At 51.0% G+C, this 26,400-nt stretch overlaps 1 protein-coding gene across 1 annotated transcript in view; it reads right to left on the bottom strand.

The window, feature by feature from the left end:
* Window positions 1-70: 70 nt before the first annotated feature.
* LOC117640451 (WD repeat-containing protein 47-like) overlaps window positions 71-26,400 on the bottom strand; it is a 51,722-nt gene continuing 25,392 nt past the window's right edge. Inside the window, exons 2-6 of the mRNA XM_034376953.1 lie at window positions 3,032-3,296; window positions 2,128-2,385; window positions 1,503-1,685; window positions 257-839; window positions 71-111 (exon numbers count right to left, since the gene is read on the bottom strand). Of these exons, the coding sequence (XP_034232844.1) occupies window positions 71-111; window positions 257-839; window positions 1,503-1,685; window positions 2,128-2,385; window positions 3,032-3,277 (1,311 nt within the window). The 5' untranslated portion in view covers window positions 3,278-3,296. The remainder of the gene's footprint in view (window positions 112-256; window positions 840-1,502; window positions 1,686-2,127; window positions 2,386-3,031; window positions 3,297-26,400) is intronic.

Genomic DNA, 26,400 nt, shown 5'->3' with positions numbered 1-26,400 from the left:
GAACGATTCCCGGACTGAGTGTACACACGATTCCCGGATTGGGTAACCCCTCGCCCACTCCACTGTGCAGCTAGAGCGCGCTACGATACGATCCGCCCGAGGGGTGACCCACTGTAAAATTTTGCGTACAATGATTGTGTGAATGTGCAAGAATGTGCAAGAATGTGCAAGATTTCTCGCGTTTTTTCCGCACATGTTGCCTACTTACAGGCGTTTTTGCCACCTGAATGTGGAATACGGTCAAATTTTGTCAAACGAATGTGGGAAGCTGTTCGCCCCTGCTTTTCCTGGTGGCGTACCTGGATGGCCGGCAGCAGCGGGTAGTCGCCGAAGCTGCTGCTGAGGAAGACGTCCGTGTCGGTCTCGAAGAGGCGGTCCACCGAGGTGTTCATCAGCTTGTTGTTCTTGTGGCCCGTCAGGTGGAACGAGGCGAACGACGACCTGGACATGGCGTCGCGGGCGGCCAGCCCCGCGCCCAGGCCGATGTCGCCGGTCGAGAGGGTCATGAGGGCGGAGCTGACGCGGCCGAGCCCCGCGCTGGACAGCGGCAGGCCGGGCAGCAGCGAGCGGGTCATCATGTCGGCGGCGCTGCGCGGCCTGCTCAGCGGCATGGCGGAGTGCGGGAACATCTTGGGCTTGATGGGCGTCACCAGCATGTGCTCCGTCCACGACGTCTCCAGCGACGGCCGCTCCAGCCGCTCCACGTCCACGTTGAGCGCGCGCTGCTCGAAGGGCACGGCGAACGTGTCGGGCGGGATGCTCTGCAGCCACGACAGCAGGCTCAGGTCCGAGTCGCTGAACCCCGCCGAGCCGTCCAGCAGCCGGCCGAAGTTCATCTCCTGCAAGGGGGAAGCGAGCGTTAGGGTTAGGAGGTGCACAGTTTTCCCCAGGGCCAAGGTGGAAGCCCGAGAAAAAATTTGGACACGTTTTTTTGCAAAGGTGCTAAATTTGGGAAAATTTTTTCATCTTTTGGGCCCTTTTTTGGGAAGCTTTGGTAAAAGGCTTTGCTTTGCAAAAATTTTTGGGGAAAACCCCCTTTTAAGCCACAAAATTTGGCAAGTTTTTGGCCCCGGAAATACCAAACCCCCCTTGGCCCCCCAAGGGTTTGGGGCCCTTGGGAGGGTTTTCCACCAAGGGCTTGGGAAAAATTTTTTTCCCCCTCCAAAAAACGGTTTCAAATTTGTTCAGAAACGCCAAACTGGCTTTGCTGAAACCCCGATTTTTCCCGAAAAAGGATTTTCCCCCCCTTGGGTCACACGCCGGTTTAGCCGACCCTGGTGCTCAAAACGCTAGTACCGGTGGTCAATATTGGCAATATTTCAAAAACCGTTTCGACCTCGGAACAGACCCATCATTCAGGCTCGACCCCACAACCTGGTCCGAAGTTTACAGCTATGGCATCCACCAATATCACCCATTGTCAACGATTGTCAAGAATTCTACCCATACACGAAAGCGCCAAAACGCGACTGCACGGACGGGATTCGAACCCGCGGACCAACCTGAGATCGCGGTTCCTGGGACCCGGTGGCCTTGCCCTGGCAGTAGGCCACGCACGACTCGTACAGCACGCCCTTGATGAGCAGCTGCACCAGGCGGTCGTTCTTGGCGCACTTGCTGGGCGGGTTGGCATCGGGGGGCTTCTTCTCGCCGGGGAGAAATTTTTCCACCAGCGGGAACACCTCCTGCGACAGAAAACTCCCAAATTAGAGAACAAAATCCACCCGACTCAGTACGGGCCTCACTTACACTGCAGTAAACCCACTGATAACACTCTAGCCTTGCCACTCCATCATTGTATTTGCGGATTACAGTACGTGCGCGTACGAAAAATGGGCCAGAAGACCGTCGCGGGCGGCCGAAGCTCTAGAAACGTTTAGAGCTCCAGAATCGCTAAACAGGACTCGAACCGGGCGTGTGACCCCACCAATGGATTCCTCGTTCGGAGAGCAATCCATGGTGGTGGGGTCACACGTTCAGTTCGAGTCCCATTTGGCGACTCTGGAGCTCAAAACGCGTCCGCCATTTTGACCACCTCCACTGGTCCTCTGGCCCACTGCGCACCGGCGCGGCAAGCAAACTTACTACTGGTTTTGCGGTGTACCGTACGCGCGCACGCCCACTCACCTGGAAGCACTGCACGCGGGCGTTGCTGGGGTTCCAGTCGCGGTACTGCAGGTGGTCGGTGAGGCGGGGCAGGGTGAGCAGCAGGCACAGCTGCGAGTACTCGTCCTTGCAGGGCGCGTACTTCTCCAGCTCCTTCATCACCTTGACCACCTCGTCCACGGCCGAGTCCATGCCCGTCGACAGCCCCATGGCGCCCGCCAGCCCCGCCTCGTTCTTGATGCACAGCAGCTCCACGTACTTGTGGCGCAGCACGGCGTACTGCGGGGACAAGCGAGCGAGCGAATATTAAACGCAAGTTTAAGCAACGAAAGTCCATGTTTATGACGGGGTTTCCACATCACAGTGCAAGAAAACTTGTGAGTAGTACCGTAAGTCCGTAGGCACAAATCTGGCAATAGTTTTATTTTATTTTTTTATTTTATTTATTGGTAACTTGGCTGCCAAGAGAGCAAAGCTCTAATAAGGGCGGTACAGTAAGGAGCAAAGATGGTACGGTTAGGAGCAGTTAGGTTAATCCAATAAAGAACACTATTACACCAAGTACGTGGTGACAAGATTTTTAAAAGTAAGCGCATTCTTAGAATTTTTGATATTATCTGGTATGGACAATAAAAATGCACAAGCATTAAGTATACGCTGTGCTTCGCACGGCGGGCCAGAAGACCGGTGGAGGTGGCCAAAATCCCGGACGCGTTTTGAGCTCCAGAGTCGCTAAACAGGACTCGGACCGAACGTGTGACCCCACCATATGGATTCCTCGTTCGGAGAGCAATCCATTGGAGGGGTCACACGTTCGGTTCGAGTCCTATTTAGCGTCTCTGGAGCTCAAAACGCGCCCGGGACTTTGGCCGCCTCCACCGGTCTTCTGACCCACTGTGCGTCGCGGTCGCGGTGCGTGGCTCACCTTGAAGCGGCGCATGTCGAAGGAGGGCAGCGCCTCGAGGGGCTGGATGAACTCGAGGACGTCATCCCACTGGCCGTCCAGGACGAGCTGCCGCAGGAACACCACGTCGTCCGAGTACTCGCCGTTGATGACGCCCGTCTCGCGCTCCACGCTCAGCTGGGAGATGTGCAGCTGCCGGTTCTGGAGGAACTCGAGGGCCAGGCGCACCACGTCCTCCTCGCGCAGCGTCAGGTGCGCCGCCGGCATCACGTAGCGCACCACCAGCCTGCGGGCAGAGGGCGGCCGGCTTTCAAGTTTCAGCACTAAATGTTTTCTCACACGGAAGTAAATGGCGCAGGCTTCGGCGCAAGTACACTGTGGAAATTTGAGTCGTCACTTGATGACAATTTCAAGGCTAATTTTCCTTACAAGGATGTCATCAGGTCAATTAATGATATTGTTGTCACGCCCATGCAATAAGTATAGGAGCTTTGATGAAAATGTCATCAACTTGCGACAGGATTGTCATCAATGTGATGAAAATGTCATCCACGTTTTTGTCATAAAGTGACAACAAATTTTCACAGTGTACACGCCACTGTTTAAAAAAATGGTTGTACAGAAACAATCAAATGCACTCCCAATCCTACTGAGCTTTTTCTTCGTAATACGAACAAAAAGCTTAGTATTATGACAGCACAGCGAAGGTAGTAACCTATGGTGAAGAGTTCTCAGTAACTTATGACCACTTTCTTCATATTACGAACAAATTTCTATTTATTATGACAGATTTGTGTCGTAAAGTACTGAGAATGAGCTTAGTATTATGACTGCAGGGCATTTCTCAGAAGGAAATTGGGAGTGTGAGTGAAAATTCAGTTGTTCCAAAACATGGGATGTCATCCTGAACCAAAGCGAAACAAATGTCGTTGAATCTTGAAAGCGACAATTTGTCATAGAAGAACAGAATTCTTATCACCATTAACGATACAATTTGTGCGCAACCAACATCTTTTGCCACTATCTGCTCAAATAAAATAAATGATCTATCACCTATTTTGTTCTTCAAAGTCATAAGCAAATTACTATGATTAAAAGTATAGACATGAAAAATAAATTTAGCCACAAAAGTACTCAATCGATATTTGTCGCAGACATTACAAAATCCTTATTGACTTACAATACTTGTCGTTGACTAACAACATTTGTTGTTGCTTAACGACTTGTTTTTGAAGGTGGACTGTTTTTGTGTTAGAACAAGTTTGTCGTTGTGAAATCATCCTTTAGTTCCAATACGACTATGGTTTAACAAAGCTATTCATTCCAAAACAAATTTTGTCGCTAAAAAAAATTAGCAATAAATGTGTTGCTAAGTTTTGACAAAAATTTTATCAGTGCGGTGGACTGATTCCTAAAGCCGTTTTCGACTCTCTATCTCTCTCCCACTTTTACGGACGCTCCATGAGTGCGAGAGTGACAGAGCGACGAAAACGACTCTCGGAATCAGCCAGCAAGCGTGACATTAAGCTAAGAGACCGCTTCCTCGGAACGCGAATGAATCGACGCCAGGACCACGAACTCGTTCTTCGCACAACTTTGTAGTAAAAGTCGAGTGCAGTAAAATCAATGAGGGCGATCATGCCAGCAATTGGCCCCCAGGAAATAAAACATCCAACGTGCCCGGCTGCGGTGAGTCGCGCGCACCGCTCCGTCTCTCTCACATCGCAAGGACCGCGCGCTTTGTCTCCCTCGTACCGCAAGCACCGCGATCTTCCTCTCTCTCGCACCGCAAGGACCGCAAGCTTGGAGCGCGCCGGTCGCATACAGAAGCTCGACCGACAATCAACTCGTCACCCGCCAGTAGGCTGATTCCCGGCAATGCCTCGTCGCGCCATCTCCCTCGCACCCGTGCGGGACGCACCATGAGTGCGAGCGAGAGGGACAGAGCGACGCGAGCGACGAAACCACTGTCCAGCAGACTGATTCCGAGACTCGTTTTCGTCGCGCTGTCTCGCTCGCACCCATATGGAACGCCCCATGAGTGCGAGAGAGACAGAGCGACGACTCTCGGAATCAGTCTGCTGGCAGACGACGCGGCGACAAGGGCTATCGATCAGCGCGGCGGCGGCAGATGTGCTTGACTTGCCGAGAGACAAAGGACAAATTGTCCGACTGGCTCGTCGTCCTTTTGGAGTCCTCAGGCTTAGGCTGCAGCGGCCGCTGTCCGTGCTGCCCCTGCCTGCCCCTCGGTGCGCGGCGAGCGGGGACCTCGTCAGCGACCGCAACGCGGCCGGCCGGCGCCAAAGTATGCACCATTCCGCCAGCCGGACTTGCTGGAGCGTCGCTGGAGTGCAGTTGGAGAGCCTAGCTGGAGAGTCTAGTTGGAGGACCTTGCTAGGGATACTTGCTGGGGAGTCTCCCTGGAGAGCCTTCCTGAAGATGAAAATATACTTGCTGGAGTGCCTCCCTGGACAGCCTTCCTGGAGAGCCGTCCTGGAGAGCCTCCATGGACAGCGCTCCTAGAGAGCCTCCCTGGAGAGCCCTCCTGGAGAGCCCTCCTGGAGAGCCCTCCTGGAGAGCCCTCCTGGAGAGCCCTCCTGGAGAGCCCTCCTGGAGAGCCCTCCTTGAGAGCCCTCCTGGAGAGCCCTCCTGGAGAGTCCTCCTTGAAGAGCATCCCTGAAGAGCCTCCCCCAAAGAGCCTTGCGGCACAGCCTTACTGAGGCCTTGCGCCTTACTGCACAGCATTTTACGGACATCTTTTTGGGTGACATCCTTAATACATTGCTGGCGGCCTAACCTGAGGAGGTAGGCAGGCCTGAACGCCTCGCTACCTGACCTGCACTGAAAGGTAGGCAGTGCCGTCGAGCAGCGCGTTCGGCGGGTCGGCCTACCCTGCACCTGCAGGCTGAAAGGTAGGCAGTGCCGTCGAGCAAGCGCGTTCGGCGGGTCGGCCTACCCTGCACCCTGCAGGCTGAAAGGTAGGCAGTGCCGTCGAGCAAGCGCGTTCGGCGGGTCGGCCTACCCTGCACCCTGCAGGCTGAAAGGTAGGCAGTGCCGTCGAGCAAGCGCGTTCGGCGGGTCGGCCTACCCTGCACCCTGCAGGCTGAAAGGTAGGCAGTGCCGTCGAGCAAGCGCGTTCGGCGGGTCGGCCTACCCTGCACCCTGCAGGCGCTCACACTAGCCAATTCACCACACGGACAGTCTCCCATCAAGTCTGCAGGAGGCGCCTTTGGGTGCATTGCCGCTACGCCGCCCGGGTTGTGGGTTGAAGCGGTGCCGGGACGCACCGTGGCGGGGCGGGGGGCGGGGTGGGGCGGGGTGGGGTGGGGCGGGGCGGGGGAATCTTTAGAGGCGCCGTTTGGATGCATTTCCTGGGTACGTGGCGCGGCGCGGCGGGAGGGTTCCGCTCGCTGCCTCCTCAAAACTCCAACGCAGCGCTGCACCGCTCCGTTACACTCGCGAAAATCTTGCCACTTGGCACCTGCGGGAAACGGGGAAACGCCCTCTGCCGCGGAAAACCATCCCGCGCGCCATTTTCTCATTTTCTCCCCGGCCGGCCGGAAGACGCATGTTCTGTTCACCAACACGCGTTGGTCTTGTCGACAGAATTTCCGAGGCCAATTTCGACCAGTCACGCGGTGCACGCCCGGGCAGGCCGGGCAAATTGGCCTAGCCGGGCCGGGGCGGGCCGGGGCGGGCCGGGGCAGGGCGCTACCATCAGATCGGGCAGCAGTCTGTCTCTCTCGCACCCTTACGGAGCGCCCCGCGAGTGAGAGCGAGACAGAGCGACGACCGGGGCACTGTTCGGTTCGGAAATGAGTCGGCGGGTAACGCGAGAGCCGCCACCAGCAGACTGATTGCGCGAGTCGTTTTCGTCTCTCTCGCACTCACGGGGCGTCCCGCATGGGTGCGAGAGAGACAGAGCGACGAAAACGACTCTCGGAATCAGTCTGCTGGGGCGCTCCGCTCCGGAGAGGCTGCTGTTCTGAGGCATTTCGAGCTAATTAACAGAGGAATCGCCGATGGTAATCTGGGCAGCCAGGCGCGCGGCATAACGGAAGCCAAACACTGCGTTGACCCAGGTGCGGATCCAGGGGAGGCCATGGGGGCGTCGCTTCCCCTTCGAATCAACACTCCAATTCAATTGAGGACCAGAAGTCTCAAGCTGTGGACCACCTTTTGGTGCACGTTTCGAAGCCGTGGACCACATTTCGTCCACGCTCCCAACAAACAAATCTATTCCACGATGGATGACCAAAATATTGACGTGGCGACCCAAACGTGATCCACACTTGGGTTGTTGTAGTAGTGTAGGCAACAAGTCACACTCTGCCCCTACAGGCAGGCAGGCAAACAACTTTAGTCACCGCCACCCCTTCCCCCCTCTTGCTCTTGGACCCGCCTTTGCATCCGCCCCTGCGATGCCCGCGGCCCTGTTGCCACCACTGCTAGGTATTGTGCCTGTGCCCCAACAATATCGTTTCCCAGCCACGCCACGCCGCGCCGAGTCGAAATCGAAATCCCTCGCGACCGCATTATTACCCCCACTTTCACTCTCGGGCCCCGCGTTGACATTCGTCTCATTTCGCAGTGGGCAAACCTGCAGGACTTCCCTGCCCTGTCAGGCAGATTCAGTCCAAAGATTGACGTCAAATCAGCCTAGAGTAGAGAAAATCACTGTCATTCAAACTGCAATCTTACCCTTTGTCCATGTTTTGCAATAAAAAAATTACATAGCAAAATTTTGCGGTGGATGTGCTACAAATTTGCATGGATGCCAACAGAGAAAATAAAATAAAAATTACAGGAAAAATTCCCAATGAATTTAACAATTCAGGCTCTTTTGTCGCGAAAATTAAATGGCAGTTCAGCAAAATGTTGCAGTAACTTGATTACTGCACCGGTGCACGGCAGGGTGCGATAAATCGTGAGACTCTCAAACTCTGTTCACTGCAAAAACAATTGCAGTAAAAGTACCGCAAAATTAATAGCAGTGTGTGTCTTACTTTTCTATGTATGTTTAAAACTCAAGGCATCATCTGCTTAAAAAATGTCAATAACGTGCTGGGATGCTTTCACTGCAATTACCAAGCCATTTTTCTCCGCGTGCGTCAGTGTGACAGCTCGCCGCGCCGCCGGCCTCGGCTTTGACCTGCCTTCGTCGCTCTGTCTCCCTCACACGCTCACGACCAGCCCCAGCCCCATGAGTGCAACAGAGAGAAGAAACCGAGGGGTTACCCACTCCGGGAATCATGTGTACACTCAGTCCGGGAATCGTTCGTAAATCTTTAAAAATTTGATGGAAAATCCTCATAGTTTCAATCTAAAGTCATGGTAATCATGTGATACACACAAAAACATTCAAATACAAAGCAAATTATTCGAAAGTTCTCTCTTTTTCTCAGGGATATGTCCTGGGAATCGCGGGAATCCGGAATCGTGTGTAAACTAAAACAACGAGTGGGTAACCCCTCGGAAGAAACGGATCTTCTGAATCGCCCGGCTGCACTTAGTTCAGGTCTAGCGGCCGAACACCGCCGGCAGCGCAAAGCAGCAGAGCGACTCGCCTGTCTCTCTCGCACTCGTGGCGTGCCGCAGGGGTGCGAGAGAGACAGAGCGACGAGAGCGCTGTTCGGGAACAGCCCGCGGTGCGCAGCTCAAACAACGCGACGGATGCACACTGGTAAAACTAAAGCGTAACACTATGCTTGAGTCAAGCATAGAGTTACGCTTGAAGACGTTACGCTTGAAATCAAGCATACACTGGAAATTTCCCCATGCATTTAGATAGGGGGAATCTTGGCGGATGAGCCTGTTACGCTTGATTTCAAGCGTAAACATGTTACGCTTGGAAACAGAGGGTAATACTACGCTTTAGTTTTACCAGTGCAGCGCCAGCCTTGGAGAAGGCAAGGCACGCTTGCTCGCGGCAGGGCGACAGTGCAGCGCAACCCCGTGAGAAACAGATCGTGCGACGGCACTGTTGCGTCGACCTGTTGATCTGGGCTTTTCGGATCCCCGAAGGAAATTCCAACACTCCATCTGCAAGCCTTTTTAGACTTTGAGAGAAAGCAGTTTCATTTGGAAGGGCAGCCGCAGCCCCGTGTGCCTCAAAGAGTGTGCTTCCGAGAGACGTGGAAAACATCGCGGGCGTGGGTGGACAGCCAGGTGGAAAGGACATGGACTCCGATTGGTCCACGGCCGCACTGTTATTCAAATTGCGATAACCACCGTATATATTTTGCAATAAAAAACTTATCACATTTTTTTGCTATAATGACAACTAAATATCTGCAATAAAAAAATTATAGCTAAATTTTGCAATAAAGTATTGCATTTTTGCGATAATGACTACAAAGAAAATGCAATAAAAAGTTATCGCAGAAAAAAATGTGATAAAAGTTACTACAAAACGCTCTATTATCGCAAAAATTATGAGATGGTTATTGCAAAAAAAGTGCAATAAAAAAATTATCGCACTCCAGGATGCGATAAATCGTGGGAATCGCAAACTCGGTTTTATCGCAAAAATTTGTAGTAAAAGTATCGCAAAATGAATGACAGTGCGTGGACTTGGAAAAGGCCGCAAAAATGCCGAGGGGGCAACCACTCTAGAAATCTGGTGTCCGCTTGAGCGCTAGAAATCTCTGGAAATCTGAAATCTTGCTCGAAAAATGTGTCACCCCTTTCCCCATCCGCACGCTTAAAATCTCAAGGGGTACTTTGAGCATATCAAAGATACAAACTATTCACTTTGTTATGCAAAGAAATAGTTCGTAAATTAGGAGCCATTGTCTTTGTACACTAAAGTATAGACTACCAAAGTCTTTCCCCCACCACGACTCCCCGCTACTACCTCATCGGCTGCAGCACCAGCGTTGCTAAGCAACCCTGCATCCAAACAAATTTAGCGCGCGTGAAACATAACCTCTAAATCTGATCTTCTCTCGCATTTCGGGCTCCATTGTACCAGTTTTGACCAGAGGAAGTCCTTACCAAAGAACAGTTTTGAAAGAAAACATGTATTCATGTTTAATGGTTTTATTTCTGCTGTTGAAGTATTCTTAGAGGTTATGTTTCACGCGCGCTAAATTTGTTTGGATGCAGGGTTGCTTAGCAACCCTGGCGATGCGGCCGATGAGGCAGTAGCAGGGAGTCGTGGTGGGGGAAAGACTTTGGTAGTCTATGCTCAACATACTTTTTTGTGACAAGATACATTTGCTTGTAAAGCCGAAAATAGTTAGCAAGGTTTCCAGAGGACGCTCAGAAAATCTTCGCCACACTGGCGTACGCCACTTAGTCGTCACAGTTCTACTGACTAGAGGCAGGGACTGCCGCGAAGGTAAGCCAACGTGGAAGGAAAAGTAAGAGTCGGCAAGGTGAGACAATGTGGGCCGAGGGGGAGGGGGAGTCAAGGTAGGGCAGGAGGAGAAGACGCGACGTGACGCAACGCCAGGTCTGGCCAGGCCGCCCCGCCGGGCCGCGCCAGCCCCAAAGCGACCGCCCCCGCACGCAGCGGGCCTTCTTCGTCCGATCCGAGTCTTCGTCGCTCTGTCTCTCTCGCACCCCTTCGGGCCGCCCCGTGAGTGCGAGAGAGTGCTCGGCATCAGTCTGCTGGCCGGCCGGGCGAGATGGACAGGGACGCGTCACAACGCACTCACTTGTCGAAGGCGCTGCGGTCGCGGCATGGAGGGGGCGGGGGCAGTCGCCGCCGGCTGGGCAGCGTGTGGTGCAGGTGCCTGCGCCGGCTCCACGTCATGGCGTCTCTCTCTCTCTCTCTCACTCGTGCACTCACTCACTCACTTGCGCACTCACGCACTTGCACACTGAGTGTGAGTGTGCCACACTCACTCACGCACTTGCACACTCACTCATTCACTAGCGCACACTCACTCACTTGACACTCACTTGAGCACACTCACTTGCGCACACTCACTCACTTGTGCACACTCACACACTCACTAGCGCACACACACTTGCGCATACTCACTCACCTGCGCACACTCACTCACTTGCGCACTCACTCACTTGCACACTCACTCACTTGCACACTCACTCACGAGCGCACACCAACTCACTAGCGCACACTCACTCACTTGCGCACACTCACTCACTTGCACACTCACCCACGTGCACACTCACTCACTAGCGCGCACTCACTCACTTGCGCACTCACTCAATTTGCACACTCACTCACTTGCACACTCACTTAATTTGCACACTAACTCACTCCACTCACACACACAAACACACACACTTTTGGAACGTCCCGGATTGGTGCGAGGGAGACAGACGGACGGCGGAATCACACTGCTGAGCGTCCGCCACGCCGCGATGCACTGTGCGATGCACTGTGCGATGCACTGTGCGATGCGCTCCGGGCCGATGAGCGACGCACTCTGTCGCACCGCGTCTCATAGTGCACCGCCAAGGTGTCGTCGAGCACGGCGCCCCGGGAGGGGATTACACCACAAGCACGGCAGCAGACTGATTCCGAGTCGTTTTCGTCGCTGTCTCTCTCGCACTCATGGGGCGTCCCGTGTAAGTGCGAGAGAGACGGGGCGACAAAAACGACTCTTGGGGATCAGTCCATCCACAGTACAGCGACGCAGGGAGCGGAAGAGAAGAAGAAGAGGAGAAGATCACTGAAGAGTGATAATTGAGACCAGATTTTGGCGAGAAGTATATGAATGAATGAATGAATGAATGAATGAATGAATGAATGAATGAATGAATGAATGAATGAATGGGAGTGGAAGGCAGGTACGAAGTAAAGAAAGAAAGAAAGAAAGAAAGAAAGAAAGAAAGAAAGAAAGAAAGAAAGAAAGAAAGAAAGAAAGAAAGAAAGAGCAAAGAAAGGCTGGGCAAACGGCACCTGCTGGATGACCGCTGCCTCCACCTGCCGTGCCGTGCTCTGCCGTGCCCCTGAGCTGCTGACCCAGCCCAACAGCCGTGCCGCCGGCCACGCTCCAGGCACACGCCGCTCGCGCTCCGGGCCCTGCCCCTTCCCCCCTGCCCCTCCCAGTGCCCCTCCGGGCCGCGGCGCCGAGGTGGCGGCCGAGTTCCGGTTCCGGTAAAGAACACACAACAGGCATTGCTGCTCGTTAATTAAAGAAAGAGAGAGATAAGTGCGATGCTCGCGCAAGGGACCCGCGGACGGCAGTGCAGCAAAGACAAAGAAAGAGCACACTTTAAAACCTTATGGACTTTTTGGACACAACTCGAGGGGGCAACCACATTGGATATTTTGGGGACACAAGATTTCATAAGGCTGCAAATTTTGGCTCGATTTCGCAAGATTTTAACCGATATTACGCCCAAAATATGCTTGTTTTAGCCTTTGGAGGAAGGGCAAATTTCAGATTTTGCAAGATTTCAGATTTTCCGAGATTTCTAGCGCTCAAAGGGACACAAGATTTTTAGAGTGGTTGCCCCCTCGACACAACTATTGACGTATTTGTGCGGCTGTAAGTTTGAATGTGTTCATTAATTAGGTATAATTTTATAAATATCAAAGCACAATATGGAAATATTGTCTCTAAATACTGTATTAGCTTACACGAGCTCAGATATAGCACTGGTCATGCACAGCAAGAAAGATGTGTGTGTAGTTCAACAAAAGTACAACGTAAACTGTGAAACTAAGTACAACGAGGATTGTAAAAAGTACAACTAGAATTGTAAATAACCCAACAAGTCGAATAGCACTCGTCATGCCGGTCCCATTGTTCTCTGCACAGTAAATGCTGAACTTTGAAAGTGCGATTCATCTCTGATAAGAAATGTTGCGAAAATTTGCCAGTATATGCTGTAGTTTAGTTGGTCTTTTCTGGCAGTGCGGACGATGAAAGGACATGGACATTCAGCCTGCACAAAGCGAACGAAGAGAGAAAGACCGAAGCGAGGAAAAAATGGAAGTAGTGAAGGAGAGGAAGGATCAAGAGAGAGGGAGCAGAGGAGTCGAAAACGGGACATAAACAGGTCATTTATCGCGCAGGTGACGATGATAAAAGCGCGCGGGCCAATGAGTTCGCTTTCTATGCCTAGGAGATTCCCCGTCGCGCCCAAGGCGGCCAGAGCCAGACAGGGCCAGACAGGGCCTGACAGGGAGACCACTGGCCAAGCCCATTATACGAGAGTAGTCCTGGCGGCGAAGACCGGCCCGCCGTGTGCCATTATAAACGGCCGAAGCACCAACAAGAGCCCAAAAACTGTCGAAAATGGGGAGAGGAGGTTCGGGACACGTTCGCAGAGCCGTTGGTTCACTGCAAGTGAGCACGCTGCAGCGTTCTGCCATGGCAGAACGAAGCGGCCGGCACCACTCTTGAAACTAGTGTACATCATTGATTCAGGTAGGAGTCAGACTCTTAAGAGCCAAACTGAAGATTGTGTACATCATTGACTCATGTAAGAGTCACACTCATAAGAGCCAACCTGAAGGTTGTGACACATATCATCAGCTATGTACTAGACAGGCATGCTGCAAAAAAATGTGCACATGGCAATTACACTCTAGTTTGCGGTCATCCTGCCCCATACAATAATACGGGCGCATATTCGTGTGTACCTGTCGCACTCCTTTTTTTTACAGCGTCTGCACTAAATATTGCTGTACACATTTTGTACAAGACGTCACAGTTTTTCGTGCAACTAAACTTTTAGCACAAATTTGTGCGCGATTTTGTACAAAAATAAGGAAATGTGTGCAGTTTTTCGTACGAAAACTGTACAAAAAGTTCATTAGCACAAACAAAACTGTGAGGTCTCGTACAAAATTGTACTCAAAAATAAGTGTGAGCCTGTCAAGTAGACAGTACTTCGTCAACCATTAGGTGGACTTTTTAAAACAGTCAAACCAAGCACACTCTCCAGTTTGGAGAGGACCACTGGTCTGCCTGGGACGCCACGCAAAGACAAGGCTTGTCTTCGCACACTACGATGCAGAGTGGGTATCGACCGTAATAAAATCGCTATTTCAGGGTAAAATAAAAATTTCCGCGGCGACCCGCCTTTCTTTCGCCCTGCTCTTCGCGCCGATGTCCAACCAGTCGGACCAGCCGCGGCCAGCCGCCACGGGGCATCCACTCGAACTCCAATGACCCGGACGGACACGGGCAGCACAGATCCACGGGGCGCAGTGGGGAGGCTGGGGAAGGCCGTGGGACCGGCGGGGACCGCCGCTCCACTGCTTACTCAGGGCCTGATTGACGTTTACCTGTCGTGCAGCAGCTGATTCTCTCCTCTACGTTGCAGCGCCGTGGCCCCTGGGCCCAGCCGGCGTCATGGCAGCGGAGCGTGGCTTGCCGGAGCCTTGCTGGAGTCTAGTGCTGCAGGATCCCTGCTGGAGTCTTGCTGGAGCCTCGCTGGTGTCTTGCCGGAGCCTTGCTGTACCCTTCGTTGAGCCTAGTTGGACTCTTTCTGTAGTCTTGCTGGAGTCCTGCTGGAGTCTAGTGTTGCTTGAGTCTAGTGTTGCTTGAGTCTAGCCTGAGCCTTGCTGGAGCGCTGCTGGAGTCTAGTCTTGCTTCAGACTTGCTTGAGCCTTGCTGGAGTCTAGTCTTGCTCTTGCTGGAGCCTTGCTGGTGTCTTGCTGAAGCCTTTCTGGAGTCTTGCTGGAGTCCAGCTACAGCCTTACAAGAACCCTGCGGTATCCGCGCTGGAGTCTAGTCTTGCTTGAGCCTTGCTGGAGTCTAGTCTTCCTGGAGCCTTGCTGGTGTCTTGCTGGAGTCGTGCTGGAGTCCAGCTAGAGCATTTCAAGAGCCCTGCTGGAACCGCGCTGGAGTCTAGTCTTCCGAGCCTTACTGGAGTCTAGTCTTGCTAAAGCCTCACGTGAGCCTTGCCGGAGTCTTGCTGGAGTCGTGCTGGAGTCCAGCTAGAGCCTCCCAAGAGCCTTGCTCGAACCGCGCTGGAGTGCAGTCTAGCTGGAGCCTAGCCGTCGCCTTCCTGGAACCTTCCAGGGAATCCGAAACTCGGGAGAGGATCTCGACGTGATGCGTCAGATAATGCAGACGCTGCTTGTCCGCGGCGCGGCTGGCCGGCAGCCGGTGGCAGATGCGCCGGGAGGAAAAATGCCTGGCACGCCGCGGCACTGGCCTCGCAGTGGCTGGGCGAGCCGCTGGAGGCTGTGGAGCCGGCCGACTCGGCGGCGTCCAGACCGCGGACTCCGGTCGGTGGACTCGCGCACTTCGCGTGTTCGTCCCGGACCCGGCGTCGCGTCCCGGCGGCCGAGAAGGTGCGTCCCGCTGGCCGGCCGCGGCGGCACTCAGCGCTGCTCTGTCCGGACGGGCCGCGCCGGCCGGCCCAGCGGCCACGGCGGCACCGGGGGAGGGGAGGGGGAGGTGAAATGGGGGAAGGGATTAGCGCCCTGGCACTGTTCAAGGACGGCCTGCACTACACGCTGCAGCGCTGCAGTGGGGCAGGGTCAACCCCCCAGCGCGTGCCCACACGGTTAGCTTACGGGGGAGGCAAAACCTTTACAAACTATTTAAGCCTTACGAAGTGAAATAGCTTCATATTACAAGGTATTTTGAGCATGCATAAGCTTACAACGAAAATAGCTCGTAATTTACGAAAAATTTCATCGTAAGTTTGTAGTATGCGTATGCTGAAAATACTTCGGAAGGTGGAGGGTCCTAAACGCAGGGGCATATTCCCAGATTCATTGTACATAAAACACATTCCACATTCAGGTGGCAAAAACGCCCACTGAGAAAACCTTACAAACTATTTTGGGCCTTACAAAGAAAAGTAGTTTGTATAACAAAGTATTTTGAGCATACGTAAGCTTACAAAGTAAATACTTCGTAATTTACGAACTATTTCTTCGTATAACAAAGTATTTTAGTTTGTTATATGTATGCTCATAATACTTCGTAAGGTTTTAAGAGTGCCTGTAAGTAGACAAAATGTGCTGCAAATAGGCTAGAAATCTTGCACATTCTGACACATTATCGTTATTGAATTTCTACAGTGAGTCACCCCACCCCTCTGTCCTAAACAGATGGCCAAACTATTCATCATTTTTCGGCGTACCCATTTTCGAGTTTGGCAAATGGGTCCGACAATCCCGAAGGCACGGACGAGCGATAAATGAATCATTCCATGCAAACCACAAATGGAATGAACTGCACTGAGAATGAAAGAGTCACCACCATCGCCCTTTTATTGGGTGACGCACGCATTTTCGCCCAAATTTGGGTGATGAGCCAGCGGTGACCAAATTTTGGGCAGTCATAAAATCGTCGCCCACACACTTAATGTCATGGGACTTTTTTTGTCCCACGACTTATGCAATTTTAAGCACATCCGACGCTGATACAATTTTGTTCCCGCCTGGCGACACATTTTGTCTGACACCTGCTGCAAATCGTACTTTCATTAGACAATTTGTCCCGCCTGGCTGACACAAAATTGCATCACCACCGGATGTGCTTAAAATTGCATCATTCATGGGACAAAAAAAGTCCCATGACATTTAGTGTGCAAATTTGGGTAACGCCGTCGACGATGCTGTGAGGTCCCCAATGACGTTCTGCCGGGGCCACCACGATGACCCAATGTGGCGTTGAGGCATCCGGTCATCATGGTGGCCCCGGAAGGACGTCTATCGGGGACCTCACGGCGTCGTCGACGGCGTTACCCAAATTTGGGTGACCTAACGCCTGTTACCAAATTTTGGGTGATGAATTTTTCATCACCCAAAATTGGGCAACGAAGTTGCGTCGCCCATTTAAAGGGTGATGGTGGTGACCCATTCATTCTCAGTGTGGAAAAAAACATTTAAACTAGGGGTACGCGCCGTTTAGTCTGGGCGCGTAGTGTGGCTGAGCGATGCGAATTGACATAGTTGATGCACTTCGGGCTTTGCTTGAGTAGACGAAATGTGCAACTCATGGGCTCAAATTAAGTGAAAAGTAAGTCTGGGGTATAAATGGAAGTGATTTTCGTTATAAGCACACAAAGATCTGTTAGAATCAACGTCAAACTCAATTTATAAATTTTGGACCAAAATTGGTCAAAATTTGGTAAAGCGTGAGTCTGGGAAAAATTTGGAAGTCATTTTTGAGTTCAGCACACCAAAAAGTCCAGAAAACAATATAAAACTCGATTTGAAAATTTGGGTCCAAAATGAAGTCTGGAGCCAAAATGGAAGTGATTTCGATATCAGCACCCCAAAAACTGCTGGAATCAACATCAAACTCAATTATAAATTGGGACAAAATTGGTCAATTTGGTAAAGCGTGAGTCTGGGAAAAATTTGGAAGTCATTTTTGAGTTCAGCACACCAAAAACTCCAGGAAACAATATGAAACTCGATTTGAAAATTTGGGTCCAAAATGAAGTCTGGAGTCAAAATGGAAGTGATTTTCGATATCAGCACCCCAAAAACTGCTGGAATCAACGTCAAACTCAATTTATAAATTTTGGACCAAAATTGGTCAAAATTTGGTAAAGCGTGAGTCTGGGAAAAATTTGGAAGTCATTTTTGAGTTCAGCACACCAAAAACTCCAGAAAACAATATAAAACTCGATTTGAAAATTTGGTCCAAAATGACCTCATTTTGGATAAATATAGTCTGGAGTCAAAATGGAAGTGATTTTCGATATCAGCACCCCAAAAACTGCTGGAATCAACATCAAACTCAATTTATAAATTTTGGACCAAAATTGGTCAAAATTTGGTAAAGCGTGAGTCTGGGAAAAATTTGGAAGTCATTTTTGAGTTCAGCACACCAAAAACTCCAGGAAACAATATAAAACTCGATTTGAAAATTTGGGTCCAAAATGAAGTCTGGAGTCAAAATGGAAGTGATTTTCGATATCAGCACCCCAAAAACTGCTGGAATCAACGTCAAACTCAATTTATAAATTTTGGACCAAAATTGGTCAAAATTTGGTAAAGCGTGAGTCTGGGAAAAATTTGGAAGTCATTTTTGAGTTCAGCACACCAAAAACTCCAGGAAACAATATAAAACTCGATTTGAAAATTTTGGTCCAAAATGACCTCATTTTGGATAAAAATATAAGTCTGGAGTCAAAATGGAAGTGATTTTCGATATCAGCACCCCAAAAACTGCTGGAATCAATGTCAAACTCAATTTAAAAATTTTGGACCAAAATTGGTCAAAATTTGGTAACGTGTGAGACTGGGAAAAATTTGGAAGTCATTTTCGAGTTCAGCACACCAAAAACTCCAGGAAACAATATAAAACTCAACTTGAGAATTTTGGTCCAAAATGACCGAATATGGGATGAAAATATAGGTCTGGTGTTAAAATGGAAGTGGTTTTCGTAATCAGCACTCAAAAAACTGCAAGAATCAATGTACAATTCAATTTTAAAAATTTGACCCAAAATCGGTTAAGTTTTGGGTCTGGGGACATTTTAGAAGTCAAAATTGAAGTCAGCGCAGTGAAAACCACAGGGAAACGCATAAATCTCAACTTGGAAAGTTTCGCCCCAAATTGCATAGCTCTAGATGAGAGTGTAGGTTTGGCATTGAAGTAAATGTATCTTTTGTGACTAGTACACTGAAATCTGCAGAGAACCATCTAGACTCAATTACTGTATACATATTCCTATTTGTCTTCATGAAGCACCCTCTGTCGTCACCAATTCCCTGATGCCACACCAGTGCGAATCCTTCAGTCAAGTAATATTCAATTGCCAGCATTGAATCGCTTAATTGGCTACTCGTATGCTTGGGTCACTATTCGATATCTCTTTTTTCTAAACTAATGAATTCACAATTTCATAAGTAATATTTAAGAAATATTTTGTCATTCTTTCATTGTAAACCAGTCAATTAGACAATATTGATTGGAATATGTTATCACAGTTAATATTAAGAGACTCAGTTTAGGGTTGGCTGATCTGAACCAGTTGACGGAGACCAATTATTGTCAAATCCAGTGAATCGTCACATAGACTCCAATGCCAAGTCTACTTAAGGTGTAATGCACCAACATAATTTATCTTACTCATGTCTTAAGCTATTTTATCTTTCGCAACATTGGGCTTGAGTTCAGAGTAAATTGTGAAGAGAGTCAGCTTAAACCTTAACCAATACTGAGTACCAGTTATTGAATACAAACTTTGGTGAAGTTAAAGGAATCGTCTCTTGAAATCCCATGTTAAGTCACTCACCGCTCAAAACCTGAGTCGTCTCATTGATCCTATTTTTATATTCAAACTCTAATAGGATTATATATATACAACTATATATTGATCCTATCAATAAATAAATGTTAGTGCTTTTGCACTTAGGTCAGCTTGCAGCATTGCAACAGAATATAACTTGAGTCAAACAAAAGACAAATTACCAAAATAAGTATGCCTGCTATTTTCAACATATGTTATTTATGCACTTACTTGATTTCCTCTACTATGAAAATGAAGCACACAAAACAAAAGGTGAAAATAAAAACATCCATTTTACAATGCTTAGTCATAGTGCACTGACCTGAAGGAGATTCCCCTCAGACGGGGGAGGGGTGAGAGGGGAACGATACACGTAAATCATTCTCACTTCCATTCTCCATATTTCGCTTTGTTGGAACTCCAAAAGGGTTTCAATCATTCTAGAATGTTGAAAAACTAAGGCCGATCTCATTTCCAAACCGTTCTGCTCTTTATTTTGTTTTACTTGCTGATTTGCTTGTGTCCCGTATTTCAGAGCCGCGGCCGTAGGTATGAGAAATTGGTAGGTAACTGCTGCCAACCTAAGCATGCTAATAAACTGATTCAAAAAGATGTTTTGAATATTTCAAACGATACTAAACAATGATTTGAAACAAACTCGTGTTGGGGGAAAGTAAGACGACGTTAAATGCGAAGTATGGAAACTATACTTGTTGTAGTCGCTGAGAAACGTGAGCGTGTACGAACAGAGGGACAGACAGACAGACGCACGACCAGTCACTTTTCAGCGCGCCCAAACACGGCAAGGGCTTCGCTATCGCTCAGCCAAAAAAATGGGGGAAAGGAGATTTCTTTCACTTGACACGGATTTGTGGATGCGGCGCGGGTTTCTCCGCCGCGATGCTTGCCGAGGCAGCGGCGCGTGGATGAGAGACAAAAGGGGGCTATTCACGTCCGGCTTATCAGTGTGTCGGGGAAGAGGCAAGGATACAACACCGTAAAAATACGTACTTTTACGCGCAATTGTATTTGTACCGTCTTTAAGCGAGACCTCTGGGTTCTTTTAGCACACGAGAAAGTCGAATAAAATCGTTTGCGAATTCACGCTCATTCGTGCGATTTCAGGTACAAACCATCACGATTTTCTAGGAAATATGACAGTGTTTCGTAAAATCAGCGTGAGGGGTGATTGAACGGCGAGCACACTGAGAATGAAAGAGTCAATGATCATGACTAAAATTTTGGGTGAGGAATTCTTTATTACCCAAATTTGGGTGAGGCAAGTTTCCTCACCCAAATTTGGGTCATAATACTATGGAGCTATATAGGGAGCTGATACACCCTTCCTCACCCAAAATTGGGCGAGGAAACCTTCCTCGCCCAAATTTGGGTGATAAAGTAAACCTCGCCCAAAAATAGGTATTGATCATGACTTTTTCATTCTCAGTGCAACTGTCATCTGCGGACGCATTCTGATACCCACGGGTGCATTTGAAAACATTTTTAAACGCATCAAAGCTAGAAAGATAATCCATGCGAAAGAATATTGTGCACTCACTATAAGATTAAGCGACGGGATCTCGGTGAGTGTGTGTGGGTGGACAGGGAGGCGCGTCGGACCAGGGGGTGGCAACGGCCTAGGGAGAGCGTGAAGCGATGCTCGCGCCGTCAGTGCAGAGGTTGCGCACTTGTTCGAGATTATGAAAACTAGACTGTGTTTTTCAAAACACTTTGCACCGATAGAAAGGGCTTGAAATTTAGGGTGCATTAGGCTAATTGCCCTTCTCGAAACTCCTCCCTTACCTAATATTAAGGTGCAGTAAAAACACCAAAAAACACAAAAATCATAAAATTTAGGAAAAAACTCGAATGCGCCATGTTGGTGTAAATGATTTTGCCCTTGTGTTCCGTTGAATTGGAAGTATCGGGCAGTCTACTAGGCCTAATGCACCCCAAATTTTGTGCTCTTTCGATCTGTGCAAAGCGTTTTGCAATCAACGGCCTAGATCTCACAATCGAAGCAAAATAAGTAACCCCTGCACCTTACTCGCGCATGGCTTCACGCGCCTCCTAGGCCGTTGCCGCCCCCTGGTCGGACACGGAGAGGGAAGAACCACGCAGACAGAGAAATGGGGATCGCATTGGGCAGGAGCACTGAGTTAGAACCACGGCAGAGCAGAACGGAGAATGCAACGGGGAAGGAAAAGGCGAGGCAAGAGAGGACATGCACACTGTAAACCTCAAGGAAACGAACACCGCACGCAAAGTGCAATGTCTCGCATTGCGCCAACGTGCGATACCCAAAATGTAGTAGAAGGAATACTGACTCAGTTGGAGGCAAAATGGGACAGGGTGAGACAGCGGTTTATATGGTACACACAATCACTGGACGATGAATGTGATGTATCATAGCACGCATGACGTTAAAAAATGTTGAATCTTAATCTTCCAGAAATTGTGTGTCCCATTATTACCACCTGTTCCATTTTACAACGCCAACTGAAAAAAGTACGGAAAAAGTACGGAACGTGTCTGGTTAATTTTTTACCTGGACCGTCCGTCCGTACCTTGCCAACTACGGACGTTCTGTACTTGTTTGCCGTACCAGTTTACATGAGATCCTTATGGAGACCACAGAGAAACAGTACGGAAGGTCCTTACCTTTTCCGTACCTTTTCCATACCCCATTTTCCGCACATTTTCCGTACTAAACCACGGAACTTTTTGCAGTGTTATACTGCGTTTCGATTCCCAGTGCAGTGCACCGTCCACTTCCTCTGCGTGGTCGTTTGCGCCAAGTTCTTTACAGTGGCAGCGACAATGCGTGGCAGCCAAACCGCAGAGTGCTGTACCTTAACCCCAAATGATGACATGTGGAGACTACCGAACCAGCTCCTCCCAAATCATCTGTTCATTTTCCCTCGCATTTTAGTTTTTATCAAGGAGCATACACTTACGGTGTAGCGGTTTTTACGTCTGCGGTGGCGACCGTCTCGCGTGCAATGCTGCTGCACTCTAACCTCGTGAGAAAAAGAAGCGGACACAAATAGGCCCAAATTCTGGCTTTCGCTGATCCTTTTAACTACGCAAAACACAAAACGCTGCGCAGGGCGGCGCAGGGCCAGCAAAGTCGTGAAATTATGTGTGCCAATTGCCAATCCTAGTCCAAAATCACGCGCAAAACCAGAAAAAAAATATTGAAAAACGCGCCAAACCAAAACTCACCATCCCCCAAAATTAAGACACAGAACTTTGATGTAATTTCGTCCTAATTGGCTGAGCGATAGCGAAGCCTGTTACTCCAGTGCGGTTGAAAAATTTTTCCTGTCTGTCTGTGTGTCTGTCTGTGTGTGTACACTACTCCTCCTGAACGGCTCGGCCGATCCGGCTGAGATTTTGCAGGCTTATTAGGTATGTCCTTGGCTCGGCACACGCGAAATTTCACCATCCTAGCTCAACTGGTTTGGTTTTTAAAGCCGGAAAACACTTAAAAAACGGCGAAAAATCGAGTTTTATGAAGGCAAATTGCCTCTGTCTTGAAGAAAGGGGGTCTGCGGGGCGGAGCCCCCCAGCCAGGACAAGTGAAAAAGCTACAAGGGTCAAGATCGCGTTATCTGCAGATGAAGCAACTCCATCTAGAATGAAGGGGGGTCTGGGGGCGGAGACCCCCAGCATGCAACAAGTTAGGAAAATCGACTATGGAGAAGCCATTGCCTGCCGAAGGCAGGCTAGCGCCGCAGGCCAAGGTGGGTACGCCAGGCGCGGATTGGAGAAACAGGCAGCGAGACATCGCGAAGCCTGTTACGACAAGACGCGGTCTGGCCTAAACCTACCTTGTATTTACTATATAACAGAGAAACTTGTGCTTCTGATTTTTAGCATTCCATTTCCATGGAATTTAAAGTCAACAAATTTTTATGCAAAGTTAGGACTAAAACTCATCACGTCGTGTGAAATTCAGAAGGGCACAGGCGCTTCGTCACCGCTCTCGCTCTTCCAAGACAGAGTCCTAGGAGTGCGAGAGAGACAGAGCGACGATACGGCTCTTCTGACTCGCAGGGCGGCGCAGGGAGGACGGGGCAGCGCGCACTATGATGGCAGCCCCGTGCAATTAGAAGCCGGCCGGCCGCGGCTTTCCACAGTGTGCCACACTGTGTGACGCGCCACTGCCACTGCACTGCCACTGAACTGCCACTGCACTGCCACTGCACTGCCACTGCACTGCCACTGCACTGCCACTGCACTGCCACTGCACTGCCACTGCACTGCCACTGCACTGCCACTGCACTGCCACTGCACTGCCACTGCACTGCCACTGAACTGCCACTGCACTGCCACTGCACTGCCACTGAACTGCCACTGCACTGCCACTGCACTGCCACTGCACTGCCACTGCACTGCCACTGCACTGCCACTGCACTGCCACTGCACTGCCACTGAACTGCCACTGAACTGCCACTGCACTGCCACTGCACTGCCACTGCACTGCCACTGCACTGCCACTGCACTGCAGCCCGCATTCCGGATTACCGAAAAGAGCCGCGAAATGGTTACCGTCTAAAGGAGCACACTAAATTATTACACGTGTAACTTGCACGATTTTGTGCATACGTGGGGTGGAATTTGCATAACATTATGCGTAAAAGCGCATTAATTTATGCAAGTTTGAGCAAAATTTAATACAAAATTGTTACACAGGTTTAAAATTGTGCGACACCGCAGGCACAAAATTGTGCTCAAACATTTAGCGTGAGCACTCTACCAAAAAAAAATGAACAAATTAAAGTCATAATGAAACGTCAGTCCTAAACCGCCTAGTGAGCTAGAAACGCAAATGACAAGGCAGCAGGCTGATACCACGAGCAAAGGGCACTACGCCATGTCTCTGTCCAACTCACTCCGCAAGGGGTGTGTGTGAGAGAGAGAGAGAGAGAGAGAGAGAGAGAGAGAGAGAGAGAGAGAGAGAGAGAGAGAGAGAGAGAGAGAGAGAGAGAGAGAGACGGCGAAGACTAGTGCCAATTGCCGGAATCGGCCTCCAGTGGAAAGAAAGTGGGTGACAAGGTCGTCGAGGATAAATCACCTGACAAACCGTCAGGCCAAGGAAACGACGACGACGACAACAACAACAACAAACAACAACAACGATCCGGACGAAGACGCAGATGGGAAGCGCACAGCATCCAGGATGAGCCGCGAGCACTTCGATTAACATAACCTTTAGAGACGTCCTCCTTAAGTTTTAATACGCGGCCGAACAGGCACATCGTAGGAAGCGGCGGGTCCAGAAGGGCCCGGAAGGGGGGAGGGTGCATGCAGCCGCCAAAACTGCAGGGGCGGAGTAAACAAACTTTTGCCAGTTTCCCAGCTGCTGCCCTGACTTTCCTGACAAGCGCAAAGTTTGATGGTGCATGCGTGAGGGCTTCCTTTTCCGGGGTGGAGAGATTTGAATCCGCGTCCGCACGCAGTCACACGTATCCACAACCGAGGGTCGTGAGTCAGTTCACCGTCGCGACAAAGCTGGGCGGTCGCGGCGGCGCACAGTGGAGGCGGCGGCCAAAATTCTAGACGCATTTTAAGCCAGAGTCGCTAAATAAGACTCCAACCGAACGTGTGACCCCACCAATGGATTGCTCTTTTCGAACGAGGAATCTATTGGTGGGGTCACGCGTTCGGTTCCAGTTCCATTTGGCGACGCCGGAGCTCAAAACGCGTCTTTGGCCGCCTCCGCCGGTCTTCTGGCCCACTGTGCGGCGTGGCGGCGTGCGGCGGCGTGGCCCTGACAGCGACCTGCCCCACGGGCCGCGCCGCGCGACCGGCCAGGCAATGAATGGCATGATAAGCCTCCAAGCAAGACATCATCGCGGAGATAGGCATCACTGAAGCCCTCCCTTCCCTGCCGCGTCTCGCGTCTCGGCCGCCGCGGCGTGTCGAAACGTAAAAGAGGCCCGTTCGAAGCTGTCTCGACCATGGGTCGATGTGATTCATTGATAAGGGGCCTTCCAATCATTACGTTGAGGGAGGAACGGATTTGGGGGGAGAAAGGGGGGGGGAGAAAGGGGGGGGGGGGGAGAAAGGGGGGGGAGAAAGGGGGGGTAGAAAGGGGGGGGAGAAAGGGGGGGGGAAGGGGGGAGAAAGGGGGGGAGAAAAGGGGGGGGAGAAAGGGGGGGAGAAGGGGGGGGAGTAAGGGGAGGGGAGAAGGGGGGGGAGAAAGGGGGGAGGGGAGAAGGGGGGGAGAACGGGGGGAAGGGGGGGGGGGAGAAGGGGGGAGAAGGGGGGGTGAAAGGGGGGAGAAAGGGGGGGGGGTGAAATAATTCCCATCTTGCAAAAGGGTTTTTGTCAAAATTTGCCGTGGGACCACAAAAATACCCCGCTTCCTCGTCCCCTTTTTTCCAACAACGCACCCACACCAACCGCCCCCCCCCCACACACACACACACAAATGAACAGCCCATAACAGAAACAGAGACGGCAATCAACGAAGGCTGAAAATGCCGTTGCCGCGATTCAATCCAGCGAAGTGCATCGCCAGACGGCACGGCGTCTCCACGCAACAGGCTGCTGCACTCTGGCTGCACCCGCGTCGAACGCCGCGCTCGTGCCGTGCCATGGCGTGCCGTGCCGTGCCGTGGCGTGCCGTGCCCTGCCGTGGTGCACGGCGGCGCCCAGCCTTCCAGGGTAAAGCACGCACCGGGCGTTAATGGATCGTTTCCGGGGAGCTTCCCTTTGCCACTGGACAAGCTTGGCTGGGCCTGGCAGACTGGCCGGAGTCTACGGAGTCAGCGCCGTCCACGCGGGGCGAGGCGGGGCGGCGCGGCGCGGGGCGGCGGCGCGGGGCGGGGCGGGGCGGGGCGGGGGGCGGGACGGGGCCGCTTCCAATTCAGTTACAGCCGACAATGAGCCTTACTTTGCGGTGGGGGCGGCGCGGAGGGAGTGAGGGGGGAGGGGGGGGGGGGGAGATGCAGGGAAGGCAGAGGCGGTCGTCGACCGGAGTGAGCAGAGCGCAGTCGTAGGCGTAGCCAAAGGTGTACATAGCCAAGACTGTCCGCCTGCAGACTGATTCCGAGAGGTCGTTACGCCGCTCTGCCTCGCACCTATAAGGGACGCCCCATGATTTCGAGAGAGACAGGGCAACGAAAAAGACTCTCGGAATCAGTCTGCTGATTCCCAGACTAAGGTCTGATGACTCTTACATCGGTGACACACCGTACTTTTATCAGGCGCCAGCCGAGCTGTTCCAAAGACTTGCTTTCCGC

Source organism: Thrips palmi, unplaced genomic scaffold, assembly GCF_012932325.1.
Source record: "Thrips palmi isolate BJ-2018 unplaced genomic scaffold, TpBJ-2018v1 HiC_scaffold_12, whole genome shotgun sequence".
NCBI lineage: Eukaryota > Metazoa > Arthropoda > Insecta > Thysanoptera > Thripidae > Thrips > Thrips palmi.
This window is presented reverse-complemented; position numbering and strand designations above follow the sequence as displayed.